The sequence below is a fragment of the Neopsephotus bourkii genome, unplaced genomic scaffold, assembly GCF_033783945.1.
Source record: "Neopsephotus bourkii isolate Nb327-2 ecotype Australia unplaced genomic scaffold, CSIRO-AGI_Nbou_v1 NB_1629, whole genome shotgun sequence".
NCBI lineage: Eukaryota > Metazoa > Chordata > Aves > Psittaciformes > Psittacidae > Neopsephotus > Neopsephotus bourkii.
Genome location: NW_026902104.1, coordinates 264,582 through 280,201, shown reverse-complemented (window position 1 = coordinate 280,201; position 15,620 = coordinate 264,582). Strand labels below are relative to the sequence as shown.

At 45.8% G+C, this 15,620-nt stretch overlaps 1 protein-coding gene across 1 annotated transcript in view; it reads left to right on the top strand.

Annotated features, from left to right (window-relative positions):
* Positions 1-14,337, top strand: part of ULK4 (unc-51 like kinase 4) — a 185,473-nt gene extending 171,136 nt beyond the window's left edge. Inside the window, exons 36-37 of the mRNA XM_061373135.1 lie at positions 11,187-11,275; positions 14,157-14,337. Of these exons, the coding sequence (XP_061229119.1) occupies positions 11,187-11,275; positions 14,157-14,241 (174 nt within the window). The 3' untranslated portion in view covers positions 14,242-14,337. The remainder of the gene's footprint in view (positions 1-11,186; positions 11,276-14,156) is intronic.
* Positions 14,338-15,620: the final 1,283 nt, after the last annotated feature.

The following is a 15,620-nucleotide window of genomic DNA, read 5'->3' as shown; positions in this document are numbered from 1 at the left end:
TGACATGCAAAACCCCCTTGGACAACGTAACTAAGTGATGCCATAACTAATCTCAATTTGAATGTGTTTTATAAAAATATGGATGCATAAAAAATCATAGTGCTAGCCTGTTTCCTCTGTTGATAGCAGTTTCTGGCTTGGAATTTTATCATTTACCCAGCTTTTAAAATCAGGACATCCATCATGGTGCCATCAAGGGAGCTGAGGGAGTTGTCTGCTCAGTTGGGAATCAGTACTACCTTGCCTGAGATAACTCAGCTGTCTGTATGGGCACCCAGTCTTTTGCACATGGAGTAAAATACCTGAAGAGTAAGTCACCAGCAGTGGTGGTTCAAGGCAGCCCACTTAACATTGCCGTTTAGTGGGTGCATATATACATAGATCTCACAATCTAGCTAAGTGGTTGGTAATTTCTTAAACTGCTTTAACTCAAGTAGTTGTGATTGATTGACTGTTTACTTAATGGCATGATTTTAATTTAGCTGAAATTTGTTTAACTGTGCAATGGAGAAGATAAGCTGTACTATCTACCAGACACAGCCTTCTACGTGGAAGGAGAGGCAATGTAAGCAGATATTCTGCAGCTGCTACATCCATTTCTTGACACTGATATATTCCTCCTTGTCTTGTCCCACTTTGGTGATCACAATGGGCAGTTGCATCAGCCAAAATTGTCCTTCCCATGCCCATCACCTGTACAGACAGCGAGTCTACTTCCCCTCACTCCATCTGCCATGAAGTAGTTGCAGAGTTGTCATGCATTGCCCTTCTTTTTATGCTGTCAGGGATGTGTTATCAGCTATTTGAGTTCATCCTTAAAGAAAATGAGCCTTCCCTGACTTCTTCTATTAGCAATAGAGCAGTACATTGCCATTCATGTCACTGGTTAGTGACATCATATTGGACTCTGGGTCTTTGTATCTTTTATTGGTGATAGAAGACTGCCAGGTTGAAGAGCTTGCTCCTTTTTGCTCCCTAGCATAATAAGAGAACTTCTTGTATGTGTTGGAAATGGCAGCTGATAAGAAAAGATGAAAATGACTGTACAGCACTGTACTGAGAGAAAAAGGTGATTTGTCTTCTCTGCAAGTTTCTGTTGTAAATCATTTAGCCTTGTCCTTAGAGCCCCTTTGTTTTTGCAGTTGCAGCAAAGAAACTCTGCAGGGTTTATGATATTCATCTGTATTTTGAATCTTACTATAAAGAACGGTAAAATGGTATGATGTCAGGGACAGCTGCAAGAATTTCTCTTATACACAGGCTGCCAGGAGCTGAAACTCAGTGGATTGATAAAAGCATAGGAAAACTACTCAGGAACCTGTTCCTGCCAGTCACTGATGGGACTGTGATAGTCAGCCAAGTGTGGGTGTATGTGAGTGGAGGTAGGGAGAGGAAAATTGCTATGAAATCATCAAATCACTGGTTTAGTGTCACTAAACCAGCAGGCCTCTAAAGAGTCAAGCAGGTGGAGTCCAAACACAGCTTAATGAAATGTGGCAAGTGTTGACAAACCCCAAAACGTGAATGTACTGACAACCTGTGGTTATCTCCAGTGTGAGACACACAGAGGGGGAATGACCTCTGAAGGAACTGAACACTTACTCACCACGTGGCCTATTGAACTCTTCACTCTACATTAAATCTTACTGTCTTTATTTTGGGGTAAGTAGTGTAAATGTGGAAGTATAAGTGCAGTGTATGTGTTAAGTGCAGATTTGGGCTGACATTTTGGGTGATGGTTGTTTTCACAACTGACATTATTCAGGCAGTCTGCAATAACTGCTCTATAATGACACTGACGAGGGGTCTCATCAAATATGGGACCTGCTTTTAATGTTGGAGAGCAGCAAGAATGAAAAGGTTTCATTCCAGTGACTGGCACTCTACAGGTTCACATTGCAGGGGGCCATTACTTATCCCATTGTTTGGAATGTGTTTGCTTTCTGAGTCCCTCTACAACAATTATCACTGTGCTGATATTTGGGTACTGGGAGCCCAGTATGATTATGAATAAATACAGGAGCTGTCTGGAAAGCAATACTGCCATGGTAAACAATGAGAAATAGGCTCTCTTTCACATGGACAGATGTTTTGCTTCGGGTTGTACAGTGAAACCAGCAGTTCTGAAACCTGCAACCTGTTTATTCAACTCATAATTCAGGGCCAGTGTAATTCCCAGTGACTATCACTGGTGTTTTTGTTATGGAGTCCTAATTCATTGTTTTTGTGGGCACGAAAGGATTGCCATACTCATTTGGTGTTTCAGTGCACTGTAATTTTACATCGTGCAATACTGTTGAGATTGCCTAGCTGTGTCATCTGTTGGGCTCATCACTATTACTTCCTTTTGACCTCCTCTCTGTAATTGCACATGGATGACTTAGTAGCTGTCGTAAAGATGCTTAAATGCAACTGGGCTTGTCAAGAAATGAATGAATAGTCCAAAATGATTCTCTCTGAGGTCAGAGAGGACCAACTGGGTAGCTGTTTGCTCTCTTCCAGGCAGGCAAAGCCATCTGTCACATAACAATAAGCAAGAATCGATTCCAGGAGTCCATTTGTTTTTATGACAGTTTTTACAATTTTATGGAAATTGAACCATTTCATAAAGCATAATTTTCCTCAGAAATTGGTGTTTTATAGACTTTTATCCCTGTTCAGTCGTTTACATTCCTAGTTGCTTTCTGCATAAAGCATAAATACAACGATGCCTTTTTTACTTCTAATAAAAGATCTTCAAGCTTTTTAATCCTCCTTTCAGTATATGAAATATATTTTATATAGTCTTTAAGTCTATACATGTTTGGTACTTAAAGAAAACCTCAAGGGTTCTATGTCCAAGCTTTATGTGCCTACCACTCCCTGGCAGTGTTCAAGGCCAGGTTGGACACAGGGGCTTGGAGCAACCTGGTCTAGTGTGAGGTGTCCCTGCCTGTGGCAGGGGGCTGGAATTGGATGATCTTAAGGTCCTTTCCAACCCAAACCATTCTATGATTCTAAGATTCTATGGAAGCCAAGTCTGTAGGAGTTACAAAGGAATTAACATTTAATCCGTTAATGTATAGCTCAAAATATTAGCTTATCATGATTTTCTAGCATGATTTTGCTACTATTTTTATTCTAAGTGTATTTTTCATGATCTGTGTTCTGTACAAGTCTATTTTTCATAATCTGTTTTCATAATCCTATCATTCCTACTTTTCTTGGGGTAGTAAATCTAACACATTAAGTCAAGTAGTACAGGTTTCTAGTTGTTGGAGTCTTGTGTTCAAACCCACCTTATGACCAGTGTAAGGATGAGGTTTCCATTTTTGTTCCATTCTCCAGGGAAGTTAAGGTTCTGCTCAGGGGAAACCAGGGATTTTGCATACTAGGTCTGACTTGAATTGCAGATCTGTATAAGGACAATTTTGACTCATCAGTTCACATCAGCCTAAGTAGATTGCTCACATCATTCTACCTTTGCAGGGCACGGTAGCCTTTTGTCTTTCTGAGGAGCATTTTAAAGCAGGAAAAGGGGCATTGTCAAGTCGAGGCAGTCATTTTTTAGAGGCTGTAAGCATTAAAACTCAAGCTTTTCAGTAAACTGCAACTTTTTGGCACTTCCTAGGGGTTTGGCCCATTCATCTGAGCATCGGAGGCATGGCTGTTCAAGGCTTTGTGCCCTTACATTTAAAATCATTTACGAAAATGGTAATTGCTTGGTTGCTTGCATACTTCTCCTGTATGGTAATCGCCATTTAAAGGTCATCACTTTCCAACATGTCCTGGGTGTCACTGGTTTTCCGAGTAGCGCAAAGATGAGTTATCTGCAGTAATGATTCCCACTCTTGCAAGTGTCTAAATACTTGAGTTTATTTGAACTGCCATAGCATGAAATCTGTCAGTGAAATATCTAAGTTGAGCTGTACGAGGTGAACACACAAAGAAAATGTACATGAATAGAAGGCAATCCCTAACCCATGGAGCACACTGATGGAGGTCACATAGAACTCCAGACATCTTTGCGGTCAGCCTATTTTGTGAGGTTTACAGGGGCAGACAGCTACTGAAATTGAGGGATCTCATGCACAAATTGAATTATTAGGCCAGAAAAGACAGCCGTAGTGGAAAAGGAGTGATAGGAATCAACATTTAAGGGGGGTTAGGAGTTACTTGTCAGAAGTTATTTTAGGAGAAAAGCTGATAGAGAGAGACTCTGAAGGACATTTGAAGATGAGAGATCCTTGAAATGATGAACTCAAGGGGAGATCTGGATATGCAGAGGATCTGTGTCTTGTTTTAATGTGTGTTTATAGTTGCCTTTTTTCCTCTAAGACAACTAGAAATGTCTATCATATCTCCTAAAGCAACATGAACGTAGGATCTGAGCCTAAACTGGACCTGCTGTGGTGGTAACAATTATTCCAGCGAATTTCCCTTTCCCTTTGGTAAGGGGGAAAGCTGTACGAGACCATCAGGGTGAGGTGTGTCTGGGAGGTGGTGGTCTCCTCAGATCCAGCAAGGTGAGCTGCAGGAAGAGGGATCTGAGGGGTTTGCATAAGCTCAGTATGTGGCCTTGTTTTGCTAAAGCTGATATTTGAGGCCAGCTGGAATCATTGTTTGGACAGAGCAAAACCAGTCTGGAGTGGTACCTCAGGGAGTCGTTGGCATGCAGATGACAGATGAACCTGTGTTTGCAGATGAGATCACCAACAACAGGGTGACAAGTGTTTGTTTTTAATGTCATATTGATGCTGGGCTTGCTTATGGGCATGTGGAACTTGTCAGCACTGCAGCACTATGTGGAAGTCTCCTTTTGAGACATCTTTTGCCAGACAGTGCTGCTTGCTAATGAAGCTGTGGGCAGCTGGGTCTAATGGATGTGTCGAAGTTGCCCTATTCAGTGCTGTTAAGTCAAATATTTTAACCTCACTAGTTACAGAGGATGGAAACTGCACTAACAGGTATTTTGTGGGTTATAAAGACATCTTGTATCTCTGATAGTGAGCTGAGAACACTGCTTGTAATAGAAACCAAAGCAAAAGAAATCAAACAAGACAGAGAGCAGTGTGCAGTTCAATAATTACCCCAGGGTTTTATGCATCTCCTCTTGTGCTTAGACAATGCTCCTGCGAGCTGGTAATGTTACAGCTTTACAACAAGCATGGAGCATGCCTTTGTGCGCATTATGTATAAGCTGAAGGGCAGAGAATGGCCTCCAAGTGGAAGGTGTCAAGAAACATCCAAAATCAATTAACCATTATATAGCGTGTGGGAGACATTCCTTGTGTCTCTGTGAGTAGTCCTTGAGGCAGCGTGGCTTTCAGGCTGCCAGGAAACTGGTACGATTCCAAGGTACCGGTGGAGATGGCTTTGAACCTGGGATAAACCTGCACACACATCCAAATGAGAAGACAAAACACATCGAGTGAAAGCTTGGCCTTGTCAGAGTCAAAAAGAGTTTGCTGCTGCCTTCAGTGCAACAAGAATCCGGTCCATAAAGGGGGGATAAAACCAGAGTTTTGAACTCTCAAATCAGAGCTAAGCTGTCTGATGTAGGGGGGGTTCTGTCACAGATACCTGCTTGTTTTCACATGTATTTACAGGCTCTGGAGGCCACAAAGTCTTTGTAATGGTGTGTCTGCAATCCCTGGCTGCAATGTGCTTGCCAAAGCACACCTGGAACGCTCATGCTTTTGTAACTTTCCTTTCTTGTTTTTATGGTCCAGCAGCATTGCTCAGGCCTGTGCAAGTGAGTTGGCAATTAGTAATGTAAATAGAACTTGTCTGACTTGATTTGTTCTTCCCACACACACGGTCTGTGTCTGGCTCACTCCAGCTGAACCATTTGTAAAGAGGAGCAAGGAAGCACGCTGTGATGGATGGGGGGCAATGCCAGGAAGGTTTTTATCCTTTTAGAATGAGCTCTTCTACATTCTGGAGAGCAAAAACCAACTTGTGGCCATGGTAGGGAGTGCGCGGTGTCTTTGGGAGCACAGATCTTAATGTGTTCTTCTGCTTGACTTGCATTGCCTGGCAAGAGTTGCCATTCATTTTCATTAAGCAACGTGTAAATCGGTTGCACCTTGGTTCTGTGAAGGGTCCAGTCACATGTACCTGCCCAAGGACATGCAGCAAATGGCAGATTAAACACCTCCCAAAAGACCACTGTGTGTATCTAGGGAATTTATTGTTGGGTTTAGCTGGTTTGCTTGTATTTGCCAGAAAATTCCTGCCGTGGGTATACAATTGGCTGAATTTCCAGACCCTGCTGAGTCCCTGTGCCATGATGTGATTCATTCCCTACATGGGAACCATGCAGACCTCCCAGCCTTTCCCCTTCCAGTGGAAACTGTGCCGCAGCAGCTAACTGTGACCTTCACTCACCTAGAAAAGGGCAGAGGACTACAGGAGAGCACAGGGGGACCGAGAAGAGGTTGGAGTTGTGGTCTCTGCACCAGTTTTCATTTGATGTCTTAGCAGGCTGAGCTCCAGAGGGGAAAGGGAATTTGGAGAACTTCATGCTCAGCGTGCAGGTTTCCATGCCCTTTGGTGGCTGCACACTCCACATGCACTGTGCAGGGATCTCGGTCTCTTCTTAGGATCCCTCTTTGGGGGTTGACACCTTAAACATAATCATTACAGCTGCAATACTCTACTCTGCAGCTACGTTAGAGGCTCCAAATGCTTTATTGGGCCTGGTCGTTCATTACACAGAGATAAAGCTATGTGACTCTATAAGAGTAAGTAAGTGTTCAAGCCTACAGAAGTGATGGATCCATTTGATCCATCATGGGAACTGGTGCATCCATTTGTTATACCTCCTCTAGGCACTACCAGCTTAATGTATGTGCTCGGAGAGGGATTTCTAATGAAGGAAATCTTTGTATTTAGTAAGTTCAAACACGATCAATGGATCTGTTAGGTTTTTTATTCACACAAGTGCTCACCTGCATGGGTGCCTATTTGCTGTATGTTTATGTTGGTTATCGCTCCTCCGGCATATTTCTGGCCATGTTGTCATGAGCTATGAATGACAAACCAAGGGATGTGTTTGATTTGATTGCTGCAGTGATTGTGAACAGCTCAGCACCGACAGCCTGAGAGGAAAAGTACCATTAAATGCCCTTGGATAAGCATAAGATGGGCCACAACACGGGAAGGTTTTCTCCTCCAGCCTGTTGTGCTTCGCTTCCGAAGTTACCATCCCATTGACTTCTTTGCTGGGCTGTCACATCAGCTATAGCTGGTGGTTTTGACACCACCATCTTCTGTGGCATTTGTTCCTTAAAAGCTGGGAGTAAGGTCACACTGAGCAGCTGTGAATAGCCACCACCCCAGATAGCATTTGAAAGAGCAGCTTTGGGTGGGGATGAAAGGTGCTGTGTCCTATACTTGCAGTGCCTTTGGCCAGGCAAAGATAGAAGAAGCAGGAATGAGAAGCCTGAGATGCACATTTAAAACTGTGGGGACAGCACTTACAATGAAGACATTATTTGAAATAGTGTCTAGAGGGCAATTGTTTTAATTCAGTGGGGTTTTATCATCCTGAACACTCGCGTCCTACACAGGAAAAAGTGTCTCTCTGATTGGTTTTACTGCGGTTTTTAGCTGAAGGTACAATTCCCATTCACAGAGAAGCCTCTAACTGGGGATGAGTGGTACTTTATTCACGGCATCTTTCAATACTTAAGTGATGCTAAGGTTGGGCCTGCAAGTATCTGGTGGCTCTGATAAAGCAGCCCACGGCAGGTCCCGTGTCACCCATATGGGTGCTCTCAGCCAGTTGGTAAAGTTGGGTGAGAACGTGAACTAACTAATCTTACAAAGGTAATTAGCTTAATTGTATTCCATATTGAGGAAAAAGTAAAGAAGTATCACTTTATGAGGTAAAAATGTGTGTGTTTGGGGAAGAGAAAAAGCCATTATGGGAGAAAGAGCATTTAGGAAAGGCCTTGACTGTGTGCACAGGCACGGTGAGCATAGATTCATAGAAGCAACCAGGCTGGAAAAGCCCTTCAAGCTCACCCAGTCCAACCATGCCCAGCACTCCAAGGCCACCACTAACCCATGGCACTGAGGCCTCGTCTCCACGCTGTGTGAACACTTGCAGGGACGGTGACTGCAGCCCTGCCCTGGGCAGCCTGTTCCAATGCCAGCATGGCTTGAGAAGAGCATCTGTTGAGCATGGATATGGCAAACATCTGCAGCAGTCCTTTATTTGAGAAGACAGCTCTTGAAGATGAAGGTAAACGTGCTTCAGGGCCTCAAAAGCTTCAAGTACAAAGCTGCTTATTTTGACTCAGTGGCTCTTTTGCCTCACTTCCCAGTTTATTTCACAGACCTCAAGCTTACAGTTTACTGGAAACCCCAGCAAAGCAGGAGAGTCTCGTTCTCTTCAGAATGGTGAGAGAGGAGTTGACTGCTCAGGTCATTTAACCCAGTCATGAGTTATGACTAACCAGGGAAAGCAGTTCAGTGGTATGAAACCAGCCATAAGAGAAGTAATTTGCCCTCAAGTTTCAGTGCTTTCTTGAACCTTGAATTGCAAGAATCACCTCTTTGACCGAGGATCCAAACCTCCTTAGTTTGTTAGTGAAGGTGATCTTCCAGAGACCATTTTACATTGTGTGTTTTCTTGCACTCGCCTTCAGCAACCTGAAATACCCCAAACTTCAGGGAATACTGATCTTTACATATGGATTACGGTGCTCCTTATGGCTCATCCTTGTTTACTAGAACTGAAGAGAGGAAAGCTGCTGAATGGCTATTGGCTTCATACAGAAAAGTAATGTTGAAATTCTTGTTTAATTGCAGTGAGTGTACAACTAAACTGAGATGTAATGGCATGTTTAATTAAAGGAATAGCCATTGATTATGTCATTGAATAGGTGTTGTAGCCAGCCCTAACATACAGCAGTGTTATAGGTGATTGTTAAACTGGTTGTTGAAATTCCAAGTGAGCGAGAACTAGAACTGGTGTGGATGGAAGGGTAGAAGGAGATAACAAAGTAAGTGAACAGTGATTTAGGCAGTACTTCTCCACCAACACCCCTCAGCTCATGGGAAGCTGTTAGTTGTGGCTGTCAAGAAAATGCATCCTGAAGTTGACTTAAACGGTCTGCTCATGGTGTTACCCCCTCCTTGTGGTACCAGTTTTACTTCTGAAAGGGTCTTATTGGAGCATTTTATTAGCTAATGGAGTCGCCCCTGTTGGACAGGTATCACAGAAGCCCATTGCTTGTGACTGAAAGCTGCTCTCAACAGTGAAATACAACAGGGAGATGGGGTAGATGATCTCATGGCTCCTTCTGCTTCAGTCCGTTACCGTTTCTGTGCATATAAAGCCATTTAATCCTTTCCACTCAAACGCTTTGTACTCACAGAAATACATCCGTAATAATGGCAGGAGGCATGCTACAACTCAGCTGCAGGCAGACCCTGTGACTCAGTTGGACTGAGCTGCTGTTTGAAATAGAGCACTGTAGAATTAAAAGCTTTTTCTTGCTACCAAGTTTTATAGTTGAGCCTCTTTTGAATGTTCCATCACTGTGTGATACACAGGGACTGAGTTGTTAAAGGACTGTGAGGGTGGTGCAGGTGTCAGCACCCACGAGTTAGGATGCACTAGAATTAAAGATAGCTGCAACCTGTATCTGACCTTACACTTTCACAGAGCATGATCCAGCCCTAGTGACCTTCCTCCCCTGTCACCTCTGGCTCTGAAATGTGGAGGATAAACAAGAGACATGAACGTGGTGAGTGCAAAGAGCGTGGCAGCCACTGGTGAGCTGCAGAAGTGATGGGGAAGTGTCTGGTAGAGGCAGGAGCACTCTTTAGGAATAGAGTGCAACGTCCTGTGGTGAAAGTGCTTTCCCCCCTGTGTTGCTGCTGTTACCTGTGGTGGTGTTCTCCCATTCAGAACCCAGATTACAACACATCTTCTGTGCCTTCACAGATACAGAGAGCGGGTTCCTGAAATATAAAGTGAAAGGTTCAGATGTGAACCTTGAAAGAGTAAACTGGTTTCATGCTGAGTGATGGTCAATCAGGATTTAGCAGTGGTTTGTACTTAGGTGATGGCATCGCTGTGTTTTTCCAACACACAGGATGCATTGTAGTTTACTTCAGACAGGTCCCAGTTCCCTGTTACTGCTTAACTACAGGATGTTATGGTTATAGATGTAGTGACACCACTGCAGAATCGCTGCTGATAAATCATAGGGGATGGCAGCTGTAAATGCAGCTTCTCTTGTGATTTAAGAGGAAGATGTGAAGGCGTATCACCCAGATGCTTGATCAGTGGTAAATAGGGCCAGCCACAGCATGCTGAAGCTTGAAAGTCCTTGCCAGATTTGGGGATTAGAAGGTGTCGTTTCAAGCATTAACTCCTCCAGTATCAGAGCAGTCAGCTGCTCTGGTCCTCCTCTTTTCCTTTCTCTGCAGCCAAGATTTCTTTACCTTTGCAAGCAGGACCTGACACGCAAACCCTCTCCCCAATGAGTTTTGGAGGTACAAGAGCATCTTCAGCAAACTGCCAAGTATTCAGTGTCCATTTGTGCCACAGTGCCCTGCATCTTCACATCGTGTCCCCCATAACCTTCCCATTCACCTGCTTAGTAACTGCTCAGGGAACACGCTTGGAGCTGTGTACTTACACTGCTTAAGGCTGGAGAAACAAGCAGTCCTTGCAGATTATTGTGATGGAACACACCGGCAGCAACATCAGCTATAGTCAGGCTTCACTTGACACCAAAGGGGATGTAGCTTTGGTCATTGGGTGCCCTGCTCTGTAGGTGACAGTCCTGTATGAGCTTGGTGAGGTTTTCCCTGAAATGAGCCATGAAAATGAATGGTGTGTGTCCCCCCAGGATCTCCCTGGAATTCAGGCTAAATGGGGCTTGTATTTGTGTTGGTGCGAGATATGAAATGAGGACTGGCATACTGCGATGTGTGAACCCACACACGTACAGGGACTCCGAGCAAGAGTGGATCTTATTAATGAAGCCAGGGTATTTTTGATGGTCTGTGCCTACAAGTCAGTCCTGCTCCGTAAAAGGGACTTTCTCTTGGGTCTCTTTAATGTCACATTCCATTTGCAACTGTAATAAATGCTACAACTTGCTCCCCTCTCCCCTACCCCACAATGACGGAGAGGAATTTCCTGCTGAGCCTTTGATAACGCTGCTTTCTTTTCGTTCCAGATAACTTCAAACGCGAAGCGCTCGGAGAGCCTGAAGAATGATGGTGATGCTCTTCTCCAGACCCTGGAGAGCCTGGCCCGCACTGCCAGGTGAGTCCCCTCAGGCTTCTAGGGATTTCCAGGGCTCAGAGTGCTCGCCTCCTGCTTTGTCTGCAGTGGTCTCCTGTAATCACCGCCTGAGCTGCTCAGGTTCCTGTCCCTTATTTCTCCAGTATATAATCTTATTCCGAGCACTGTGACTGGACACTGGGCAGTGGTGGAGTGGGCTACAAGCACAATGTGATGTTTGTGCCCTGTTTTAAAGGGATTGTGTTTGGTGCTGATTGCTTCCAAATGTGCAGCACAAGAACAGAACTGCTTGTGTTCAATACCTGTGCCTGAGGGGAGTGCAAGAACAGAGGTGCTCATCCCAGCAAGCTGGCTGAACCTCAGCTCATCTCCCATAGGCTTTCCCTCATCCAGTCCCCCTTGGCCATGTGGATGAATGGATTTTACTGTTCTCTGCCCCTTAAAACAAGTATTGGACTCCTCCTGTGGGCTGTTAGGCTGCAAGCCCTCAGTGCCGTGGGTTAGTTAGTGGTGGCCTTGGCAGTGCTGGGGCAAGGGTTGGACTTGATGAGCTTAAAGGTCCTTTCCAACCTGATTGATTCCATGATTTTGTTTCACTCCTGGTTGAGCTTAAAATTCCCCGTGAAATTGTAGTTTATGGATCAGGTTTGGAAATGCTAAGATCATCTTTTCAGTGCTCTTTGTGCTCCCAAAGGCAGGCCTTATATGGGTCAGGTGTGTGGGAAAGTTGGCTCCTCCACATTATGTCATGGGGTATGGGAAGGGAGCAGGGATGCGGGCAGATGTGGGAAGGAGATGTTGGGATGCAGGGAGTGTAAGCAGATGCACACCGAGGACTGACCGAACCTGTTGGGAACAGTCTGCATCCCTCTCACGTGCTCAGCTGCTGACTCGTGGGGTTTGTGGGACACATGAAATTATCTGATTGAAATAAAACGTCAGCTCTCCCCAAGGGAGGCGCAGGCAGCGGCAGTGAAGGTGACAGTGAGGAAGCACAGGGTGTGCTCCTTTAGGGTTTCACTGGATTTAGCATTTCTCTGGCTCTGCTTTCCTGGCTTCTTCTCATTGTCTGTTGTCTATACAGAACAGGAAACCACATACTGCAGAACCCTGAATGAACAGCACTCACTCTTATTTGACATAGGACGCCCAGTAGACTGAATTCTAGCTGATGCTAATGACAGTTGATACTCTTTATCAGGGAGTGTAGCGATAGGACAAGGGGTGATGGGTTCAAACTGAAACAGGGGAAGTTCAGGTTAGATCTAAGGCAGAAGCTCTTCCCTGTGAGGGTGCTGAGGCGCTGGCACAGGGTGCCCAGAGAAGCTGTGGCTGCCCCATCCCTGGCAGTGTTCAAGGCCAGGTTGGACACAGGGGCTTGGAGCAACCTGGTCTGGTGTGAGGTGTCCCTGCCCATGGCAGGAGGTTGGAACTGGACGAGCTTTAAGGTCCTTTCCAACCTAAACCAGTCTGGGATTCTATGACCCTATGGTACATGAGGGTAAGCCAAGTTCCTTGGCTGTGCCCAGCTCCTATGCTGCAACAGCAACAGGGGAGACCCCTGTTTTCCCCCCTCCCCTTCTTTAAGGAACACATGTCCCTGTCCATTTGCCTCCAGAGGAAACTGAGAGGGGTTCAGCCTGCATCTTGGGGCTGTAATAGACTCAGATGTGGTCAAATTGGCAACAGGCAGACAGAAGAAGGCTGGGATTAGCAAACTAGCAGATTTAGCTGTTGTATATGGAGGCTATGGATATTCTGCCATCTTCCCTGGAGTATTCCTTGTGGCCTCATAAACTTGGTCTCCTCACTTGTGCTTTGAACTCGGTGAAGAAGCCTCTCTCTATCTCATGCAGAATTGGAAGTGTTTTAGAGATCCTGGATCTAAGCCGTGCTCCCAAGGCTCAGACACCCTATCACCATCCTGTCCCTCCCACGAACTGTCACTGGGGTGAAGTGGGTGAGGAGCCTTCCTGCTCATTCCATCAGGCAGGTTTCTGACCTCCCGCTCTGCCTGCATGGCAGGAGGAGGACGCCAGCCAAGCAGTCAGGGAGCTGTGGGAGCTGCTGTGGGTGCTCCCCTGCTGCCGGTCTCTGTCGTGGTAACACCCTCATCCATCAGAACAGGCAGTTCTACAAGTGACACACAACCAACCTGTTCTGCTTTAGTGGGATCGAACCCACGCTGTGAAACGTGGGATCGTAGCCGTTTATTGCTCCGTGAAGGCAGTTGCCAGGGTGAATTTGTTTCAGATAACCACGTTTCCTGCTTTAAAGTGCTGCTCATTAAGAGCAGCTTACACAGCATGGAGTGAGCATTTGGATTTCCTGGCTAGTTCAGCATTCCCCAAAGCATGGAGTACCCGTAGGTACTTGTCATTAGCAGCAACCGAGGAAGTTGGTTGATCTTACAGCGGCCTTTCTAAGCTAAAGGTGAGGGATGGTAGCCTAGAAACCAAAAAGACTTGTTCCTGTGGACTAGCAGTGATGTGTGAGAGCCTCTGTTCCAGTGCCAGAAAAAACATGTGTTTCCAGACGGGAAAATGAGGTGAAATACGTATAATACTGAAAACTTTGGTGAGGAAGCAAAGGGCCCCACCGGTCAATCTCAGACCTGCAGAGCTGGAGGGGATGGGGGGGCAGTCACTGGTTGTGTGTGTGAAAACACATCTTTCTTTCTGTCCAGCTGGAAGCATCTGTGTGCACATTCATGGGGTCACGATAAACGATGTTGTCTGTGTACAGAGCAGATGGGGTGAGGTAGCAGTCACTGTGTGTTTGAGCTGAAGTTCATCTTTACACCACATTTGCCACAGGGCAAAGGCAAATGTGGGATTTGAACAATCAGGTTCCCCCCCCCTCCCCAGTTTGTCTAATAGATGTTACTGGTTTTAATTCCCAGCTCTCACGCTGATGTTGCTGTGGCTTCCTTGGCATCTGAAATTCTGAGGATGGTGGGACATGAGAGTATCAAGAGCACCAAGTGACGCGGTTGTGCCTGAAACGCACAAGCTGCGTGTGATGCTGAGCACCTCGGTCCTGCAGGTGCACCCCCAGATGAGCAGAGCAGCCCCAAGTAACGCAGCAAGCCCAGGTGTGGCTGTGTGCAGGCACATGTGTGAGTCTGGGAGGCTTAGGGGGGTGGGTTGTTCTTTAAACCCCTGTATAGATGAATTCGTGGTTAGTGCTTTACTTTGTTGGTGTTATGTGATGGAGCGCAAGTATCTGACAGCCAGTTTCAAGTGTTCATTAAATACAGTTTCACAATACAGACATGAAGTGTTGCACTGTTTTAAGCTGCTGTTGGAAATGTTTTCTCTTGTGACCAGGTGACTGTCAGCTGTCATCTCAAGGGGTCACTGCATGCCTGTGACTGGCACTAGGCAATACCTCTGTATCAGGAACGACGCACTATTCATCTCACAGAGGATGTGTGCATGCATTACGTGGTGGGATTTTGATCAGGTTTTCACTCACTAGCATGGGGTTTTACTGGGACACTTGTGTCCCCTCTGCTGCCTAGCACTACACAGCTTAAGCTGCACTGGTGGAACGTTACCTCAGCTGCCAACGCTCCTCATTGGAGCTCTGGCTTGGAAGTAGGTGAGGATGAGCCTGACAGCAAAAGCTGGCACTGTGAAAGGTCCTTGAGAGCGAGCAGTTCCACAGTGCCCTGAGCAAGCAGAACATGGCTAAAACTGGTACTACCATCCCCTTCTTCCTTAACATTCCCCTTTCCAAGCGGCACCTCCATGTTCCTGCCACACCTCCCCAACACAGATGCCTTACAGAGCATTGCTCTTGGACAGCCCTTCTCTGGAGTATGTGGAGGTGAGCACCCCTAGGTAATCAACTGATTTCACCATGTCTGGTTGACAGGAATTGTTCTCTCACATTAAGCAGCTGAACACCTGGGATTAGAGCTGGAGTTACTAGAAATTGGGAAAAGCAAAGTGGTGCCTATTACTTGGTGAAGTGTTTTACAGTAATGGCTGTCTAGTGTGATGGTGAAAACAAGCTAACTGGGTGAGACTTGTCCCTCTGCAGCTGCAGGGCCTTTGCTCTGCAAGAGAGGACAGTCCAGTGTGGAGCTTGTCCAGCTCCAGCAGCCTGGGACCTTAAGTACAGCCAAGAGCCCCTCTGCCCTTCCACCAGCTAACTGCTGCCCTGAGAAACAGCTTGGGAGCTCTTGCTTGCAGCAGAGGCCGGTGCCAGCTGCACCATGCAGATGTGCAGCAGTGAATTAGTGGTTTAAGAACCACCTTCCCTGCTGCCACAAGAGAAATTGGTTACACATAGGCAAGGGCTCCTAAAAATGGGTTTAAGTTCCTGACCCAGCTTACACTAAGTGAAGGCTCTCAATTTG